The 20,935-nt window shown below is 37.6% G+C and overlaps 1 protein-coding gene, 1 long non-coding RNA gene and 1 other non-coding gene across 3 annotated transcripts in view; 2 read left to right on the top strand and 1 right to left on the bottom strand.

The window, feature by feature from the left end:
• Positions 1-58: 58 nt before the first annotated feature.
• Positions 59-19,281, bottom strand: OSGIN2 (oxidative stress induced growth inhibitor family member 2). Its single transcript, XM_012465090.3, has 6 exons — positions 19,210-19,281; positions 15,414-15,568; positions 12,514-12,650; positions 11,975-12,166; positions 6,012-6,103; positions 59-2,410 (listed from the first exon to the last, which is right to left on the bottom strand). Exons 1-6 carry the CDS (start codon positions 19,251-19,253, stop codon positions 1,378-1,380), a joined length of 1,653 nt encoding a protein of 550 aa, XP_012320513.2. The 5' UTR covers positions 19,254-19,281; the 3' UTR covers positions 59-1,377.
• Positions 19,282-19,772: 491 nt separating this feature from the next.
• LOC105725876 (uncharacterized) overlaps positions 19,773-20,935 on the top strand; it is a 64,179-nt gene continuing 63,016 nt past the window's right edge. Inside the window, exon 1 of the long non-coding RNA XR_010345577.1 lies at positions 19,773-19,973. This is a non-coding gene — a long non-coding RNA (uncharacterized LOC105725876). The remainder of the gene's footprint in view (positions 19,974-20,935) is intronic.
• Positions 20,696-20,798, top strand: LOC135278131 (U6 spliceosomal RNA). Its single transcript, XR_010345689.1, has one exon. It is a non-coding gene; the product is annotated as a U6 spliceosomal RNA (small nuclear RNA).

Raw genomic sequence — 20,935 nt, 5'->3', positions numbered from 1 at the left:
GTGACTTATGTTCCTAATAAGCTAAGCATATAATACTGCAATAAAATGAACAGAAAAATACACATTAGTCCACTTTTAATTCTATGAAAAACAGAATAACAAGAGGTTAAACGAAGACATTCCGGATGAAATAACTGTACCAAAAAAATAAAAAGAAAATGACTAAAAATTTCAAATTTGCCATGGAGAACTTCAGATGTTTTTGTCTAACATAAAAAATTCCAGCAGTTTGTGTGGAAACAGACAGTAAACACATTTACATAATTAGAACAGATAAAGCCAATAAACAACCATGATATGAGCTGCTACGTCATCTCCAATGAACACTATTAGAGATCTCTAAGTACACCTTTGGGATGGAAAAGAAAAATTTTGACCTTATTTCCTAACTTTTAATAATTTGGACAATGCCCAAATAGTATTACAATTTTAGAAGTACTTACCATGCCCAAATATCTTAGTTTCAGTGATAGAAAGTAATTCAATATTCACACAGGGATAAGTAGTTCGACCTGTGGGTCGTCTCTTCGAGTTTATTGAACTACAAATCAGATTAGTTAAATGCTATGATAGTTAAATTGAGAACAAATCTCTGAAAAATATCTTGGAGAGTTCTTGGATGTCAAACTGCATGCCACATTATTGGACTGTTACAAATTATTAGAAGAATATGAAGTACCTGTCAAGGTTTCAACAATAAAAACATTTTTTTAAAAGACCCTATTTGGTAATAAATTAGATTTACACAATTGGTAATTTCAAAATAAATAAAACCTGAGTTGTAAATGCCTCCTACCCTCATCCCCCCCCAGTATACATACCTTATAGTCCATTTTCATTTAAACCAGTGTGTCTCAAGTTTTTGAGCATACATATCCCTTGGGGATCTTGTTAAAATGCAGGAAGTATGTTGTGGGCCTGAGAGTTTACATTTCTAACAAGGTACAGATGAAGATCCTGCTGGTCCTTGCACCACCCTTTGAACAGCAGGGTGACCCATTATATAGTTAAGATAATTTCTGGTGTAAGGACTGCACAGTTTTATAGATTCAAGGCTGTGATATTTTGGAATTAAGTATAATAACCAAAAAATGATCACAAAAAGTAAGTTTTGGAAGAAAAGAATGTTTTAGTTAAGTCAAAGCTTAAGGTACACCAAGTTGGCAGTGTTTCTATTTGTCTGACAGTGACACCTTTGAAACATTACAATATAAATCAGGACACCAAATTCTAGTAACTTTAAAAAATGAAGTTACTTTAGTTTGAGGCTCTCCTCTAGTTAATTCAAGTCCAGAAAATTCAAGCCAGTACACTGCAAAAGCACTATTAAAAATCTTTAATGGCAAACTGTCCATTTTAATTACCTGTAAACTTGCTTTAAGCTATTCCATCTCCTCCTCCTCTTTCAACAAACAAATGCTGCTTTTTCTTCTGTCTTGTAGCTAAACAGCGTGTAACACCCAGTGCCCCTCCCTTTAAAAATCGAACAAAATTGTCTCCAACCAAAGGACCCAATGCAAAAAGGTTGGCTTCTTTAATGCACTCATAAGTATATGTATCTATTTCCACAGGATTGCCCTTACATGTGATTGGCTGGCTTGACTTATGACCTAGGTAACACCCTTGATCCTTCAGAAAAGACAGATTAGGATGAGAACCTATCAATACCACTGCTGCAGAGAGCTTAAATATTTTCTTCAATCCAGCGACGCTTTGGAGAACACATTTCATGTCCGACTTAAAGGAAAGCACATGGTGCTCAGGAAAGCTGGTGTAATCAGATAAAAGATTTGAGTCAACAGAACATGAGTGAGTACACATCATATGATAGACTTTATGATATTCAGGATACAGCTTTTTGGGAAGCTGTTTGAAAATTAAGCTTGGATCAGTTACTCGTCTGCGAAACACATGAATCACAGGGATATTACTGTTGTAAGCACATAGTACTGCATCAGCTGCAGTAAGCCCAGAACCTACAATCAACACTGGATCCACTTTGCCACGCAACTTTCCTTTGTTTATAGCAGCTCCAAATTCAGGCATTGAATGAAACACAAAAGGAAAATCTTCCCCTTCAATTTCCAGATGGGCAGGAGAATCCAACGTTCCAGTTGCTAGAGCTACATTCTCAGCAAAGAGGCAGAAAGGAGCATGAGAACCATCAGCTATTCGCTGATAACCCCTAATTTCCCAGTTTCTCTTGATAAAGTTTGACTTCTCTATCTGTAAATGTTTTGTTGAAATATCTCTGTCTTGACTATTATCATCATCTTGATCTCTGTAGAGTCTTGATATGGAAGTTATGTAAGTATTCTCTCTGAAATTCTTCTGAAGACCCATGACTTTCACATAATGTTTATAGTAGCGAGCTATTTCCTCTGGCATGACTCGATCCCCTTTTAGGTTTCTACAAAAGGAAAAGAAAAAATATCCTATAAGAATACTATTTTCAGTTTCCATGATTATAGTTATCTATCTAGTAAGCTTTTATAGCTTTTTAATTCTCCTGGATTGTCTTAGCTATACATTATCCTAACACTTAAAAAAAAACCAAACTTCTATTTTTAGTTAAAAATCTTCATGAATTACTTTTAGCAAAAGAAGTCCCATGAGAGCAGAGACTATTTATAATGCATTTCTGTTTCCTCAGTGCCATGCATAGTGTTTGCTCAAATACACTGCTTTATAAACTTTCATTAAATAAGGTTAAAATGTGGATATTTGAAAACTGTACTACTCTATCTCACAATTATAATCTATTTACTGTCAACTGAATTATTTTCATCACAATCATTGAGATATTACAGGTTTAACTGTAGTATATATGCTTCTTAAAATTATATATACCATCTTGCCATGTAGTACATTGGTATTTTCCTAATAACTGAAAATAATTCAGATCTGTCTTTTGCTAAACAAAGTCATCTTACATCTAGGTAAATAACAGATGACATTTCACTCTGTGTTTTCCTACTCATAAGGAAAGCTAAAACATAATTGTTCTTTGTGAAAAACTTGAATTAGTCTGTCATTTTCCAAAGTTCAAAGCAACAAGCAAAATCCCCTGCCCCAATCAATGATAAGAAGCAAATTATTTGACATAATTGATGATGTGGATGCTCCTCAAATTACAATGGGGTTTGTCCTAATAGACCAGTCATAAGTTGAAAATACTTTAATTCAAAAATGCATTTAATAACACGTAGCTTACCAAACATCAAAGCTTAGCCTAGCTTGCCTTAAACGTGCTCAGAACATTTACATTAGCCTACAGTTGGGCCAAATGATCTCACAAAAAGCCTATTTTATAATAAAGTGTTGAATATCTCATATGACTTATTGAATACTATACAAAAGTGAAAAACAGAACAGTTGTGTTGGTACCCAAAGTATAGTTTGTATAAAGTGCACATCACTTTCGTACCAACTTAAAACCTAAAAATCTTAAGTCAAACCATGATTAATCAAGGACTGTCTGTAGCTTATAATGGGAAGTTCACAAAAATTTTTCTTTTAAACTTGAAAGATTATAATTATGATTTAGAATTAACTTTCAATTTTTACTACTTCAGTCGTGTCACATAATGACATTTCAATCAACCAAGGACACATGCAACAATGGTCCCATAAAGGATATAAAGGAGCTGAAAAATTCCTACAGCGTAGTGACATCATAGTCATCTTCAAGTTGTGGTGCAATTACCTTTTAAAAAATAAATTTAGTGTAGCATAAGTGTACAGTGTTTATAAAGTGTACCTTAGTGTGCAGTAATGTCCTAGGCCTTCACATTCACTCACCACTCACTGACTCACCCAAAGCAACTTCCGGCCCTCCAAGCTCCATTCATGGTGTACCCTATAACAGGTATACCATTTTTAATTTTTGTATCATATTTTAATGTACTTTTTCTATATTTAGATAAAAAACTACGTTGTGTTACAATTGCTATAGTAATCAGTACAGCAGCATACTGTACTGGGTTGTAGCCTAGAAGCAACAGGCTATACAATATAGCCTAGGTGTGTAGCAGGCTATACCACGGAGGTTTGTGTATGTACACTTTATGTTTGCCCAACAAAATCATCTAATGGCACAATTCTCAGAACATACCCCCATCACTAAACAATACATAGCTGTATCATCATTTCCATCTTACAGAATGGGAAATTAACAACTAAAAGTTTATTTGTCTAGGATCATAACACTAGAAGCCATAGAGTCAGGATTCAAACTCTCCCAATCTCTATAGACACCTAAGAGTCTGCTCTTAACACTATGCAAAGGCAGCAACTAAACCTAAATTTATCAAAAAATTCATTTGCATATATTACTTCAAAACAATACGCATAAGTAAATGCTTCTCGTACATAAATCATAAAGCTTTCTCTTACCCATTTTAAAAATGTGTTAAGCAATTTCACCTGCCTACTTATGAAGATCAAGAACTGTATAACTTGCCTAATTTTACTTCAAGTTTCAAACCCATACATATTTTCTTTTTAAAATCCTAAAATGAATTTTTTGAAAGGTTTAATCTCAATTACCCATGATGATCTAAAGTTGCTCTCCCTGAATTTCTTCAAATTAAGGAAAATTTCTATGAATTAACATGGTTGTTATCTAGCAGGAAGTGAAGTACTCAAATGTTACATCCCTGTTCTAACAAAGGTTACGTAACGTCTTGCTTAACTCATTGTTTTTGTGAGTAGTCAAATTAGAATAGATTCTCTGTATTAGTAATTCTTATCTAATATTTCCTATCCTTGAAAATGATTGATAGGATTTTCATATTTGTCTTTTTAAATTTTGGGATCTTCTCCCAAAATAAATAAATTTATAGTTTTCCAAGATGAGATTTCTTCTCAGTTCTACTTTTTTTTTTTTGAGATGGAGTCTCACTCTGTCACCTAGGCTGGAGTGCAGTGGCGTGATCTCGGCTCACTGCAACCTCCACCTCCTGGGTTCAAGTGATTCTCCTGCCTCAGCCTCTCGAGTAGTTGGGATTACAGGCGCCTGCCACCATGCCCAGCTAATTTTTGTATTTTCGGTAGAGACAGGGTTTCACCATGCAGGCCAGGCCAGTCTTGAACTCCTGACCTCAGGTGATCCACACACCACGGCCTCCCAGAGTGCTGGGATTACAGGCTTGAGCCACTGCGCCCGGCCCTCAGTTCTATTCTGTTTTTTTTTTAATATTAAATATGTCCCTTCATACCCAGTTAGCCAACCATAAGCCAGATTCTAGTTTATCTGTCACTTTAAATTATCAATCATAAAGTATACAATCTTTACCCTGAAAGTCAAACAGTTTAGTCCATAGTTTAGGTATTCATATATGAGATATGCATAAAGTTATCTATCAACTCATATAAATAAACAGATAAAAGTATGAAAAATAAGCCAGGAGCGGTGGTTCACACCTGTAATCCAGGCACTTTGGGAGGCTGAAGTGGGTAGATCACAAGGTCAAGAGATCGAGACCATCCTTGCTATACGGTGAAACCCTGTCTCTACTAAAAATATAAAAATTAGCCGGGCTTGGTGGCACACGCCTGTAGTTCCAGCTACTCAGGAGGCTGAGGCAGGAGAATGGCGTGAACCCAGGAGGCGAAGGTTGCAGTGAGCCAAGATCGCACCACTGCACTCCAGCCTGGGTGACAGAGTGAGACTCCGTCTCAAAGAAGAAACAAAAAAAGGATGAAAAATAATATATAGAGGGATGAGAAAGTAACTAAACAGAGGGTGATTTAAAAAGAGTAGATAAATCTATGATTTAAAAAAAGTCACAACAAACCAATCTGCAATAATCCCTTATCTCTGTGCTTAGTTTTATATCTCTAAATGAAAACTAGCATATTGTAATCACTGCTTCAAGGACACATTTTTACTTGAAAGATATATACATTTATATTCTTCATCCATGACAAAAATCACAAATATTTTCAAATTTTTCCACATTCTCTTTCTTCATGTACACAAAATAATTGTAATACAGTTTAATCTTTACCTTCGTTTACTTGATACCCAGTCCTTAAATTTAAGCCCAGGTAGTTCCATCCAACTTCCAAAGCTGATTGTCAACATGGAGCCTTCCATATTCTATTAGAGTTAAAAAAAAAAAAAAAAGTATAGTCAAAAAACAAGAAGTAACATTTTTTTTTTTAATTAAATCTATCTCATTTACAATAATTATGGCTCTGGGTAAGGTGTGCTCCAGCGGTCCTAAGTGGTTGGATAACTTACCTCAAAAGCATTATTCCAATAAACTTTCATATACCTTCACTATTTGATATTATCCCATCAACCTTCTTTCATATAGTTATACATTTGTAAAACAATTTACAATATTACCCAATGCCCTACACAATGTTGATATCTTTGGTCTATGATCAACATGATAATTTAGATGTAAAATATGTCAGGGAAACAAAAATTCAGTATATTCACTTTTTGAATAAAAGGAAAAATGTTCATTAAGTTCTAAAATTTTAGATGGCTTTCCATTTTAAAATTATTAACTTTTTTTTTTTAATTAGCAACAAAGCTTTTCCCCCTCCATCAATTATAATTCTAAATTCTAGGCTGACGTGGATACAGCGGCATCTCTTCTTAAAGATACAGAAATAGGCAGTGGCTGCCTGAGAAAAAGAACCACTGCTGAGGCTACTGCTTGCCATCAAGCACCCCTACTTATTTCTGCTTTGCTCAATACAAAGCAAGAAAAGCCCAAAGGCCAACAATCTATTATACCTATGACCTCCATGATCTCTTTCAATCAACTTTTAGGCAGTGGCTTCTTTTCTCATAACTTCTTGCTCTGCTTCTACAATATTAACCCAGTTTGAAAATGGGGCATATTATTATTATAACTGGCTAACATTCACAGAGTACTATGTGCTAGGCCCTGTGAAGCATCATTTGTGACTATATATAAATCACCCAAGAAAGAGAATAGAGCAAGCTGCCACCCTGCTTTGAGGAAGGCTAGCCCTGATACCAGGTTCAGAAGGAAGAAGGTGGAAAACTGGAATCATCTTTATTATCTATCAAATTATTTGGAAACTGAGTTTCACCTGTAACTCCAAAATCTTAAAATACCACTATTTGACTTCCTGAAAACAATCTCTTAACATTATTCCCTCTGCACCAGTTCTTCCAGTTGGTTGAGAGCCCCAGTGCCTTGATTTCTTCATTTTTCTCCTAATCTACCTTTTTTCTTCATGCAACTTATATGCCACGAATGCATGCTGCCATGGAGACTAGTATTAAAGGATGCAAACTGAACAGAAGTACTGTAGGAGCATATAGAAAGTATCTGGTTCTTCAAGGACACAAATAGACTGGAGTGTACCATTAGAAAGGGAAAACATTCCAGGCCACATAAAAATTCATGTGACAGCTTAATAAAGAGAGCAAATATGAGTATCCTTCAAGGAGTTAAAAGAAATTCAACCTTGTGACTGAAGGTATTAAACTCAGCAGGCCTGGGTTGCTCCAACCTTTCACAGGACCAAAACAGGCCTGTCTTCAGGACCGGGCTTGGCTGCCACCTTCTCAGAAATAACTTCTGAGCCCTTCCAATACTCTACCTGATGAGCATGGTTTTCGCATGCCTAAAGCCTCGGCAATGCTGTACCAACCAGTGTGACCATGAGAGTTTATCCTAACAATGTGATTTATGTGAATACCAGTTTTTGCTCTGGGAGGCAGAGGTGAGTCACAGGGGCACTGCTGGCCTATCATGACTGATCCCACAGAAAACATCCCTAGACACCACCACTGTGACTTTACTAGGTTCTCCTGGGCTTTGCCCCATGAGCGTTTTCCCATTTCTGATTCTAATCTGTATCCTTTCACTGTAATAAAATTTAACCACAAGTATACCATCTTTCTGAGTCCTATGAATCCTACTGAATCTTCAAGTCTGAGAATAGACTTGGACTCCCCAACAAAAGCACACTAGAATACAGAATGTCAGAGATAAAAAGAGGAATATGACAAGAAATCTAAGTAAGGGCTAGATCAGAGTATGAAATACATTAGAAACTCTACATACTACATGTTAGATAAACGGAGACCAACTGCATTGGTGTAACATCTCAGACGTGTAATTTAGAAAGATGACTCTGGCTTTGGTATGGATAATGGATTGAAGAAGACACAATGAGTAAGAAAACCATTTACAAAGGGTTTGCAGTAATTCAGGTGAAAGATGATGGTGACCAGTATTAGCAACAAAATAGAGTAGTGGACCCAAAATATCAGAAATGAAAAGATTCGATGATTAATTTGAAATGGGAGTCGAAGAAAGAGAAATCAAGGAAGACTCTCGGGTTCCTGGCTTGAGTAACTACATGAGAGTGTCATTTAATGACAATGAAATTGAAGGAACTTGATGATAATTCATTTTAGGCATGTTGAGTATGACCTGCAGAAAAATCGAGGGAATGTATTTAGTTGGATATATGAGAAACAGCAATCTGGGCTGGTTCTGATTTTGGGAGTTTTGATTTGGGAATCAATCAACATCAATATGCAAGCAATTGAAGTAGGTAAGATAACCCAGGGAGAATGAAGAGTATGCTGAGGGGTTCGAGGCTGCAGTGAGCTATGACTGTACCACTGCAATCCACCCTGGGTGACAGAGCACCCTATCTCAAAAACCACCACAAAAAAGACAAGAATCCATAAATGTATCAGAAAAGGAGTGACCAAACAGGAAAAAAAAACAAGGAGACTGAAGATTCAGAGAACCTAAGAAAGATATTAACACTGTCAAAAGGTACAGAGGTCAGAAAAGATAAATTTTGAGACTCGTCATCAAATTAAGCAAAAAAGAAAGTTACTGACTTTCAGAAAAAACAGTTCCAATGGAAAACCAGTGGCAGAAGGTAAAGTTAGTGAGCTAAGGAGCAGAAGGCAAAAGCAGGGAGAAGTATGTACAGGTAACTCTTTCAGGAAGTTAGCTATAAAGCAAAGGATAAAAGATCAGCTGGCACCTAAAATTGTTTTTAAAGATGGAAATAATTTTAGCATGTTTACGTACTGACCAACAGAAGCTGGTAGAGAAACTGCAGATATAAAATAAATGGGGAAAATCAAATAAATAATGTTCTTGGGAAGATAGAGATCCAGAATGTAGCTGTAAGGTGAGCCTTAGGAGGAGTAATATCTCTTTCATTATAACAGGAGATAAGAAAAAAAGAATTAGCATCAATGTGGTAAGTTTTAGGTTTGAGTGTGAAATTGTGGAAGTTCAATCCTGATGGATTACATTTTCTCTGTAAAATAAGAACCAAGAGCACTTCTAAGCATAAAAGAAAAAAAAAAGAGGTAACAGTTTGAAAAGAAGTTAATAAGGAAATATCAAAGGTTATAGTAGTGTTTTGGCCCCAACTAAGAGTGGAGAATATTTTCACAGTTGTATAATTTATTTTTCTGGGGATTTGACAGCTCAAGAAAAGATAAAGTGGACAGTTAGATCAATTGCCTATTTGCCAAACCCACATGATGGAAGGACAATGGGTTAAGGAAATTAAAGAGAATAGTTAACTCAATGAACCCAGGATATCAGGATATGAAGATCATGGCCTGGAGCACACTCTGTGTTTAAAGATTAAAATGTGCATTACTGGGTGACACAGCTTGAAGAATAGTAAACTGTGATCAGAAAGGAAGACATTTGAGAATTTAGGTTTTCACAAGTTCAGTAGTTATAAGAGACAAGATCTCCAGTGGAACCACTGGAGTTAGTAGCTAATGAAGAATACAACATCATCGAGAATGTGGAGATCAAGAAACTAAAAAGATCTTGGTTCTGTGTCATGTTTGCAGAGGTAAATTATTCAAGGTTATAATAAAACTTGGTATATAATGGAAGACCATGAGTTAGGTGCCACAGATTCAGTAACTGGAGACAGTCTGGAATGGTAGAAAAGCTAGAAAATGGCATGACTTGTTCAAAGGAATAGGGCTTTTTACACAAGTGCATAGGGGTGTAAAGAGAAGACCAACCTTACTAGCCAACCTGATAGGACATGGGGTTATGGGAGAATGAATAGGCTCCACTTTAGAAGGCTGCGGTAGGAATGGTATCTTTAGGAGATAGCAAGCTTTCAAGAAAGGGAGCAGAAGCAGCATCTGACTGAATGGTTAAGGATGTGGGAAAGCAAAAAAGTTGTTTATCACTAAATTGGTTCAAGGGGCCACAGAAAGTTTAGAAGAAAGGAGAGTGATGAGAAACTAGATCACAAGAGAAACAGAGAACTATATGAAGATAAGTAGGAGAGAGAGAGATGACTCAAAGACTTTACATCTTGAGTCATGACTCAGGTTAATTAGGATGTACATAAAGCATAGCAGGGGAAATGGTCGCATAAACAAATAAACTGTACTACAGGCAAGCACAGTAAGATTAAGATATGGAACGCAGGTGGGATCAAGTAATTATGTCTAGGAACATCAGGAACCTTCATAGAAGTGATGACTGACAACTGGCACACAGTTCAAATATTACTTACTTATAGCCCTATTCTAGTGAATACATGCCTGAAAAATATCAGAAATTTAAGCTTTACCACTAGCTCAAAATGTGTTTTTGGTAATCAGGGCTTATCCATACTTTAACTTTTTCATACATAAGTTAAAGAAATGAAATAAACAGACATCAATTATTGCCTGCACATTATTCAAAGCAGAAAAATGTAAGTAAAATAAGACCTCAGGAATTCTGAGAAGGCAGTCTAAATGTCCTCCACACCTCCAAATATATTATGGCTTTTTTTTTTTTTAATTAAGAATGCTACTAATTAACAGAGCAAATAGAAACACTTAAGTTTTGGGGCATGACAGAATTCTTTCTTATCTTGTATTGGTGGTTTCACAGTTATAGGCATTTGTTACAACTCATCAAATTATACACTCTAAATGGATGTGACTTATTGTAGATAAATTAAGCTTGAATAAAGTTGATATTAAAAGTAAAAATCATAAAACTTAAGCTAAAAGCAACAAATAATTTGGTAGTTGCTACTCATTATTATAAAGAAAATAAAGATTTTAAAAGGAATCCATAATATATTTAATCTAGGAATGTCCCCTGATACCCTGAAACAGTCATTTTATAAATGTAAACAACTTTTCAGATGTACATAAGTGCATTAATATACGAACAGCCAACTAAAGTTCATACTAAAAATTTGGTATGTAACATTAAAGTTCCTATGAAGTCTATAATTCATAACATAGCAAACTACATTACTTAACATCAATTTTTATAACAAATGAACACTCACTACACACTAGACACCAGGTTAACTACTAGGCAAGGTCATGAGGGTAGGTCGCTCAGAATGGGATTACTGGCTTCATAAGAAGAGAAAATTGCTCTCTCTCTGCTATTTGAGGACACACTGAAAAGGCAGCTATCTGAAAGCAAGGAAGAGGACCTTTACCAGGTACCAGGCTGGCACCTTCATCTTGAGATTTCCAGCCTCCAGAACTGTGAGAAATAAATGTTATTTAAGCCACTAATTCTATGGTATTTTGTTACCACAGTCAAGACTAATACACCCTCTTTTACAATACATTTTTCGTTTAATCCTGAAAATGTGAGAAAATGGATACTACTTTGAAATACATGAGATTCTGTAAAGTCTAAAATGAATAAGTGAATTTTAAATTTTTTATTATACAAAACATTCTTGAAATATTTTTTACATAATTCTTATAAGATAGTATAAAGAAATGCTTATTTTAAGACTGTACCAGTAATCAAATTTGGCTTGATATAATACAACTCATAATAAACTCATATTTAACTATTTGAACAGATTAAAATTCCTCTCAAATAAAAATGTGACAAACATCATATATAACAGTATTATCATAAGGCTTAAGAATCAAGTTGGTCTTATCAAGACAAAATATAGTAATTCACATACACTAAAATGCTAAGAAAAATATACTCACATGCCAAGCCCCACCAGGTGGACCTTTACCAAGAACTAAGTGAGGGATATAATGATGTTGCTCTAATTTCCAATGCAAAACGGATGGATAATCATACCCAAAGTCAGCATCCGGATGAAGAAGTGTGTCAAAAAGTACTGCAACTGGATTGGACGATCGGCCCTCAAGGCCCTCAGACAAGTACTCTAAGTCCTAAATGAACAAAAGGGAGACAGAGTTTGAAAAAAGCCAGCATTTCCCAGATAGCGTATTCTAATGTCTACCATGATGCTCAAATGATAAAAAGCAGTACTCCCAAACTTGAGCATACGACACCTACTAAAACTCCATTAGGAAGTAATTCAGAAAACTCTGCTCTAATAAATTCAAGAAAATAAACAGTAGTAACTCAGAACTATATTTATGAATCTAAAATAAAAATGATATAAGGTGTTATTTAGAATAAACGATTTCAACTAAGAAACAAAGTTTAAATAAATAAAAACTAATCTTATTTTAGCATAAAAATTTTTTTAAAATTGACATGTAAGAAATAATACCTGATCAACAATGGAAAGATGTCTTGCTTCTTCTAATTTACTATGTAAGATTGTATTTGGGTGTATTGCTTCTGATGATAAATATGGTCTGTAGCCTGATAACATATAAGAAAGGCATATTCCTGAGGGTCCATTTCCTATTAAAAATAAAAGGTGGAAAGGGGTAGGTCATGCATCTTAATACTCTTATTCCTTGGCTTTTCTCCTACTTTGAAGACAGCTCTTCTCCCTCACCAATTCTTCCTTTTCTGATCTCTTAAAACCAAATGTTTCATGAGATGCTGACCTTTGGCTTCTCTCCTATTTTCTTTTGGGAATCTCATCTACTCAAGGCTTCCACTCTCTATGCTACTGACACCCAAAATTAGTTCTCTAAATTGACCTATTTCCCAAGGATATATCCCACATTTCCATTCTACTTTTGATTCTACCTGATAAGAGTGACCCATTAATAACTTAAAACACAATGTGCTGAAAAGCAAGCTCATGAGTACCTTCATTTAGATGCCCTCTCCTTCAAACCCCATCCTATCTCAAAATATGATACTAGCAAAACTAAGTTAGTTTCTGGTTTTAACCTAGTGTGCCCCCTATATCCAGTCAGTAGTCTTTGCTATTCTCATTCTTGTACTATCACCTTAAAGACAAGTTTTCTACTGTTTCTCTGCCCTGAGATTTACCCATTCCCAGTCATTTCACATACAACATTCAGATAAATTTTGGTAACATACAATCTTCATCAGGTTATCGTTCCGTTTTAAAGGTCTTAATTGTTTGTTTCTGACTATCCAGTGTTTTCCATGTAAAACTACCTTTGCAAAGAGCATGACAGTGAGAGAAATCTAGCATGGCAGACCCCATCTTGCTTCTAGCTTCAAAGGCCGGCTGTCTTCCCTCATTCCTGGGTACAGACAAAGTTAATCATGGAAAGAATTTATAGTTTAACCTTAAAGCAAGGATGGTAACAGCCCTTCCCAAAATTAAAAAGCCTTTCTTAAACTAATGAAACGCCATGAGGTTAGGATTGTGAGAGGTGCCTGAATTCTGCTAAGATGTGGACAGAGTTTCTATAATCCTTTACTGCTGAAGAGTCATGTGGCCAGAGGTCACAAAATGTGTGACTTCCCTAATTGCTATTATAGGTAACATCACCACTGAGGAACCTGAGGCTGGCCTTTTGAAATATCTTTTCAGACTTCTGCATTTCTGATGACTGACTCTGCTGCTCCCAAGACTCAAGACTCAAGACTCAGCGATACCCCAGTCCTATCCCCCAGAACCTGCAAATGTTATTACAAAGCAAAAGGACTTTGTATTTCTGATTAAGGACACTGAGATGGAAAGTGGCCTAGATTACCCAGGTAGACCCAATCTAATCACAAGAGTCCTTAAAAGCAGAGAACTTTTCCTAGCTGTGGTAAAAGGGTGACATGACAATGAAAGAAGGTTAAAATACAGCATTTTTGTTGATTTTGAAGCTGCAGAAGGGAGCCGGGAAAAGGAAACACTCGTCCCTAGAGCCTCCAGAAAGTAACATAGCCCTGCCAACACCTTGATTTTGACCCAAGAAAACCAATGTTGAATCTCTGACCCACAGAACAGTAGGATAATACATTCATATTGTTTAAAGCCACTAGGTTTTTAGTGGTAATTTGTTACAGCAGCAACAGAAAACACGTTAATTAGCTCTTTATGCTCAGGCTGGTGGTGCCATCGTCAACAGTAATGACACTACATAAATATACACAAGGCTAAGCTATTCACAGCTAGCTGAGGCAAAACAGAGATAGGCTGTTTTGTGGGGAGTGGGGTGGGCAGGTGCAGATAAAGGTTAAGTTTTCCTTTTCTGACCTTCCTATAGCCTAGCCACACAAGACAGGGATCCTCCATTCATTCAGGATAGAAAACCAAGGTTAGACATAAGGGGGGAAATGAAACATGACATATGGTCCCTGATATCTCTTGTATGAGAACTATTATAAAAACTGTCATCTCTACCATATCCTGTAGAGGAGAATCTAGTACAGAATCTAGTACAGAACAATCTTGCTCTCCTCTTTTCCTTCCTTTACAGTATCTCCCACAAGCCAGTCAGAGGACATGAATTTTCCCCCCTTCCTACTAACTTTGAAAGCAGCAATCAAAGAAACACAGGAAGTCATATGCCACCAAGGCACCTATATTCCATAACTCTCTCCTTTGGCTTAGTTAGCTTCACACTATAGTCCTTGTCTGAATTCCTTGAGTTTGTATATTACATGAAACATATACAAACCAGGTAATTAAATGCATACAATAAAACTAAATTATAAAAGCTTATACATCTGAATTAGGTTTTATTAATAGTTTAATTTTAAATATCTTATATGCCTATCTGTTGAGGTGATACGAAGGATATAAAATAGTAATGCTGTGGTTAAGGTAATTATAAACATTATCTTAGAATACTATAATGTCATTGCTAATTGAGCACTGATTACTAACTTGCACAAATTCTCAACTTCTGAGTCAGTTTCTCTGTCTGTATCTGCCATACTAACATCATAAGTCTACAGAATTGTAAGGTATTACCCAATATACACAGAATGCTTTTCAGAGCTCTAATAATATTGGTTATCACATTACCATGACACTGTCATATAATTAACACAAATGTAGGAGGTACTTTAAAATAATATAGCAGTAACAGTTCTTCAGTAAAAAGACTACATTTTAACATAGGTGCTAAAATCAGATAAACCAATTACTCTCCAAAGATTTGGTTATTAGTTTTCTCTAGCATTATCAAACCACCTAAGAATACTTTTCAATAAAATCTTAAGAACTTGTACTAACTGTAGATTTTTAAAAGTATTAAGGGTCCTAACTCTAATTTTAAAAGATAAAATACAATCACTTACCTATTATTACCACAGGAAAAGTCACTGATGAATCTTCCAGTAAAGAAGTTTCTTCAACTAAGGGCATCGCTTTAACTTTTCGCCCCAAATTATCACCAAAGTATTGCACTAAGGAATTAAAAATTTCTCCTTCAGTTTCAGTGTCACTATAGTTTCTTTAAAAAAAAAGGGAATAAAAAAAGTAGTCAATATAGCCTTTATAAAAATCAATCTATACTCTGAGTTTATTTAGACATAAAGTATTTTAATTGTTCCATAAAAGAAGAAAAGAAAATCCTTCTGATTAATGCTTTCAAATTAATAGCTCAGCTACAAGTCAACTTATACCAACTTGAAGGCCAAAAATCCCAAATATTGATAGCTGTTTTTCTCAAGTATCTTCTACTTTTCAGAAGTATCTTCTAGGCGAGCCTCTATGAAATAAGCGACTCTCTCATGATCAAAGACAGCATTGTGCTGGGGATTTTATAATTCTCTGAAACTAGCCTAGAAATGACTAGTTTCTCCTCTACATTTTTCTTATTAAAAGGTGAGTGCATTAAAGACAATATATAGTCACATACATTTTAAGAAAAAGTTACTGTATTTATATATTATTAATTGTGTATTTTGGTACAAGAAATTAGGTTTATACATTTTTATTCAAAAAATATAGTACTTTTTTTTTTTTTGAGACAAGGTATTGCTCTGTCACTCAGGCTGGAATGCAGTGCCGCAATCATGTCTCACTGCAGCCTCCACCTCCCGGGCTCATGCAATCTTCTCGCTTCAGCCTCCAGAGTAGCTGGGGCTACAGGTGTGCCACCACACTTGGCTAATTTAAAAACCTTTTTTTGGTAGCGATAGGGTCTCACTATTTTACCCAGACTTCAAAAATAGATTAAAATAAGATCTTAAGGTTATTTTCCAATTTTTGTCAATTGGTTCCCTAGAAACTAGTTTTAGCATTTTCACATTTTCATGCACTACATGGGAGTATCTCCTGAACATGGCTGATGTTCTGCATTATACTACAGACTACTTGAGAATACCTTAATTAATTTTATCTTCATACAGTCAGCAACAGCCACAACGTCTGGAATTATTAAATTAAATATCTACGGGGGGTGAGTATGTTATTTCTACTCTCAAATAAGTATGGGATGGATCAATTATTTAACAGGACTCAACTCACTGATCCCAGAGGTTGATAAACAGAATCAGGCAGAGACAGGAATTTCTACTTCCCTATAAATTTCAGTGTTCCCAGTCTAGCCTAGGATAGGGAGACTCCCTCAGGATACACTGAGAGCTTTCTTGAAGCAAAGAAAGTAACCTGTACCCCAAATATTTGGACTTCTCTTACATAGCCTCTTTTGACCAAAACAGACACCAATCAGACATGGCTACTAAGGGAAACCCCTCCTCACAGTGCAAGCCTATCCTTGGGAGGAAGTTTTATATGCTCAATCCATCCATTCCTGACTCATTCCAACTACTGCCTCTGATCAGATCCAGATGCATCTGCTGTCTTGCCTGTGCCTGCTTCTGCCTCTTGACAACTGCATTTAACATTTTTTATATTCTGCTCTGTCCCTGATATTTCTCCAAAGTATGTGCAAGGTTAGGTTCTCCTGCGCCTTTGGAGGCTTCTGATCAGTCATTTTGGTAAGAAACCTCCAAACCACTACTCAAAGAAATCAGAGATGACACAAACCACTGCTCAATGAAATTAGAGATAACATAAATGGGAAAACAATCCATACTCATGGATAGGAAGAATCAGTATCATTAAAATGGCCATAAAAATTCATACAAACTGCCCAAAGCGATTTATAGATACAATGCTATCTCCATTAAACTGCCAATGACATTCTTCAAATTAACTAGAAAAAGGTATTTTAAAATTCAGAACTAGAAAAAAACTATTTTAAAATTCATATGGAACCAAAAAAGAGCTTGAATAGCCAAGGCTACAACTTTAGACACAACAGAACTGTTTTTGAAAAAAGAAGTGTGGTTTATTAATCATAATGTTTATCTTTTGGCAGCTAGCTTGTTTTCCTTTCTGTCCCTCAAGACCAAAACACAGCAAATACTTTGTTTTCACTCTCTACGCCAAATTTCTGTGCACAGCAGGAAGCATACTGTATTCACCACCTAGGGTTAGTCAAAAGACTATGAATCCCACATTGTACATCAAAAGGTGTCAAAAGCTTTTACACAATATTTTCTGAAAGGCATGTTAATTTCTCATGGGCTTTATTTAGTTTAACAAGTTTCACTAGGGGAACCTATTTCCTAAAACTTTCCACAGTGAAACTGATACTCTCAAATCACTGTTTTAGTAGTCAACAAATTTGCCTAAAAGTTAAAATCAAGCGTTTATTATATGAAACCATTTTTCCTTATTATCAACAACTGAGAGACTCATTCTAAACTCACTGAGAAGTTAGACAAGTTTGGATTATTGCTATTACAAAAGAAGTTCTGAACTTTCTCTGTGCCTTACATCTCCTTTTACTATTTGATGACGCTTCTTGAACTCTTCTCTGAATACTGTTCTTAAATACACACAGGATTTACAAGAAAACCAATTAAAACAGTCATAAAAAGAAAACGTGATATGTATGTATATGTACTTCTCTACTGCATTAAATTCAGTGATGTGTAAGTCACTATAATTTTGAAGAAACAAGTATTTCCATATTTGCAAATGCAATGTGATATAAACGTATTTATGATCTATTTTTTTTTTTTTTTTTTTTTAAAGATGGGGTTTCGCCATGATGGCCAGGCTGGTTTTGAACTCCTGACCTCAGGTGATCCACCCACCTCGGCCTCCCAAAGTGCTAGGATTACAGGCGTTGAGCCACTACACCCGGCTGTATTTATGATCTTTACTGATGATAGTTGCAACTATTACCGTGATTTGTTGCTTATATTTGTAACTTAAGTAATATTAGTTTTTAAAGTTTAGTGAAATGATACACCTTTCTTTCCATGTTCATGGGTTATCTAAATTCTATCTATGAAACCCATAATTTAGGAACGCCTGATCAGAATTTCATATCTTACCAGAGAAGTAGTCTTATACAGTATTATTCTGGAACATCAGTATATGTAAAGCAAGGTACTAAAGTATTCCCTAAGCTTAACAATTCTTCACTCCTGGGTTAAAATCAGTTTTTAGGGTCTAGTCTTTCCACTAACGACAGGTGTTGGCCAAATGCTAGCTCTAGAAAACACGCTCACTTTTATTTTAGAAACGTAGTATCTTTTATCATCCGTAAAAACTTGCCCCATAAGCTAAGTCTAAAATCGCCACATTCTTCAAATTTCTACAACACACATGGCTTACCATGGCTAACATCTTAACAAGGCAGAATCTATTTGTAACTAGATGACACTGAAATGTAGTTCCCTACCTTCCTTCCACTCGTTAAATTATTTAGAAGACTTTTTAAGAAATAAATTTTTTTAGGGAGGCAGGCACTTCGTAGAGCCCTTCGCTAAAACTTTACTCAGAAGTCTCAGCCAGCCGTAACCGACTCAGCCCAGGCCTAGCCGGTCCCGCAGTCCCGTGACCCGCGCGGTCCAGCAAGAGAAAAGGGAACAACAGCGCAGGGCTCGCTGGAGCAAGGACCCCGCCACACCTCACCGCACCCCACCCCCACGCCGAGCAGGGCAGCCAAGGCGGTGGGACGCTGCGGTCCAGGCGCTCGCCCTCCACCCCGGTCCTGGCTCCAGATGGGCCGCAGACCTCAGAGCGCTGCATCCCCGCCTGCTCCCCTCCCATCCCTGGTGGGGAAGTCACCTGAAATGACCGGCCAGGGAGCAGCGGCAGCACCACACCGGCATGGAGCGCTGCGCGAGGGGCGCCCCAGCACGGCCGCCGTGGCCGCCTCCACCTCCCCCGGCGAGGTTGCCCGCTCCAGGCACCCGCCCGCTCGGGGTAGCGGGGTCTGCCGGGCGCTCCCGCCCAGCACCTCGCCGTTGCCGCAGCTGCCCCGGCTCTGCGACGCCGGAGTCCGCCTGCAGATAGCGGCTTCCGTTCCTCGCCTGCGGGGAGCCTGGCGCTGGCGGCGGGTGATTTCCGAGCGACGGGATAGGGGCGGAGCGGGGCGGGGACGCGGCGACGGCGGCGGCGGCTGCGCGCGGGCCCCTCCTCGCAGGTGCGGCGGCGGGCGAGGCCTGCGATTGGTGGAGCCGCGATACGGGCGAGGGGCCGGGCCTGTCGGAGCCAAGGCTGTGCGGGCAGGCGGCAACCGGGACCTGGACCTCGGTCTGCGCCCCGCCGCCCCGTCGCCCCTCCGCGTAGGACTTGATGAGGCCGGTGGGTGCGCACCGAGAGGGCCGAGGGACGAGCGGAAGAGAAGCTGCTGCGAACTCGGGCCACCCAGATGGCCGGGCGGAGGTTCCTGCGTACGGCGCGGCCTCTGCCACCTCGCCAAGGACCCCGGGAAGGGTCGAGCTTCCTGCGCCTGAGAACCCACCTTTAGACATGTTCTCGCGCCGCCCGGGTGCCTCCCGCCCTGGCCTCCGAATCACAGTCACCTGGGGGACCTCACCAAACCACAGGTGCCCGGGACCCGCCCCTCACGGTTCTTTTTTGGAATTCTCGCTTCCCGGAAGAGGTCATCCTCCCTTAAGTCTATGGCTCTCAACACCCACAAGTGTGGGAATTACCAGCACGCTGTGCAAAAATCCAGGTGCTCAGGCCCGCCCCAGACCGACGGGGTCAGTGTGGGGAAGGGCAGGAACGCCTGCTGCTTGTTAAGCCCCTGCAGGCGCTTGTGATGCAGTAGGCAGTTGTTAGAAAAGTAAATAGTGAGTGTCCTTATTCGGTTTGTCAAAAATTAAAGGTGGGGAGGACAAAACCCGGGAGGGATTGATTGCATCTACTGTTCTGCAAAAATGTCTAGCTCTGCTTCCCAAAAAAAGCCCTAATTATTTTTGTGCTTGAAATATAAAATACATAGGTTTATATATTTCAAGATAATTTTGTAAAACAAATGTTAAGTTTTACTGAATGTTGTCAATGCACAAACTTGTGATGAGCAGGTATTTTAGAATCTGTGGAGCTTAAAAAAAATCATAAGGCTCAAACTGCCACCAGGGTTATGCAATCTAAGAGTATACTAACCACTTTTAAGTATTGTGTGTTTTTCTCTTTTTTGAGCTTTTGACGGTTTGACAGGTTCATTTCATTTAAATGTTGGTTCTGAAAGTGAAGCATGCAGTTACTTTTCCATTAACATACATACCATTACCATTTTAAAGTACCTAAATTCCTGAAATCAGTGCTTAATTTTACAGCACATATACTAAACTAGAACCATACAGAGATTAGCATGGCCCCTGCCCAAGGATGTCACACAAATTTGTGAAGGGTTCCATATTTTTAAATATATGCACCTACTATGTAACCACAAAAATTTAAATAAACACATAAATTCCTAAAAGCTATGCCAATCCAATCCAGATAATTCTTTTCAATTTTTTAATTTTTTTGTGGGTATATAATAGGTATATATATTTAT

This window comes from Aotus nancymaae, unplaced genomic scaffold, assembly GCF_030222135.1.
Source record: "Aotus nancymaae isolate 86718 unplaced genomic scaffold, 86718_ANA_hifiasm-v0.15.2.pri h1tg000036l, whole genome shotgun sequence".
In the NCBI taxonomy this organism is placed as follows: domain Eukaryota; kingdom Metazoa; phylum Chordata; class Mammalia; order Primates; family Aotidae; genus Aotus; species Aotus nancymaae.
Note: the sequence above shows the minus strand (reverse complement) of the source record. Positions and strands in the feature narration are given on the sequence as shown.

What these genes read in the sequence shown, in the direction of transcription:
- OSGIN2 (XM_012465090.3), bottom strand. Translation starts at nt 19,253, where the DNA reads ATGCCGGTGTGGTGCTGCCGCTGCTCCCTGGCCGGTCATTTCAG. An exon ending in TCCCTGGCCGGTCATTTCAG is followed by an intron (nt 15,569 to 19,209) that starts GTGACTTCCCCA and finishes TTTTTTTTAAAG; the next exon opens with AAACTATAGTGACACTGAAA. An exon ending in TTTTCCTGTGGTAATAATAG is followed by an intron (nt 12,651 to 15,413) that starts GTAAGTGATTGT and finishes TATTTTTAATAG; the next exon opens with GAAATGGACCCTCAGGAATA.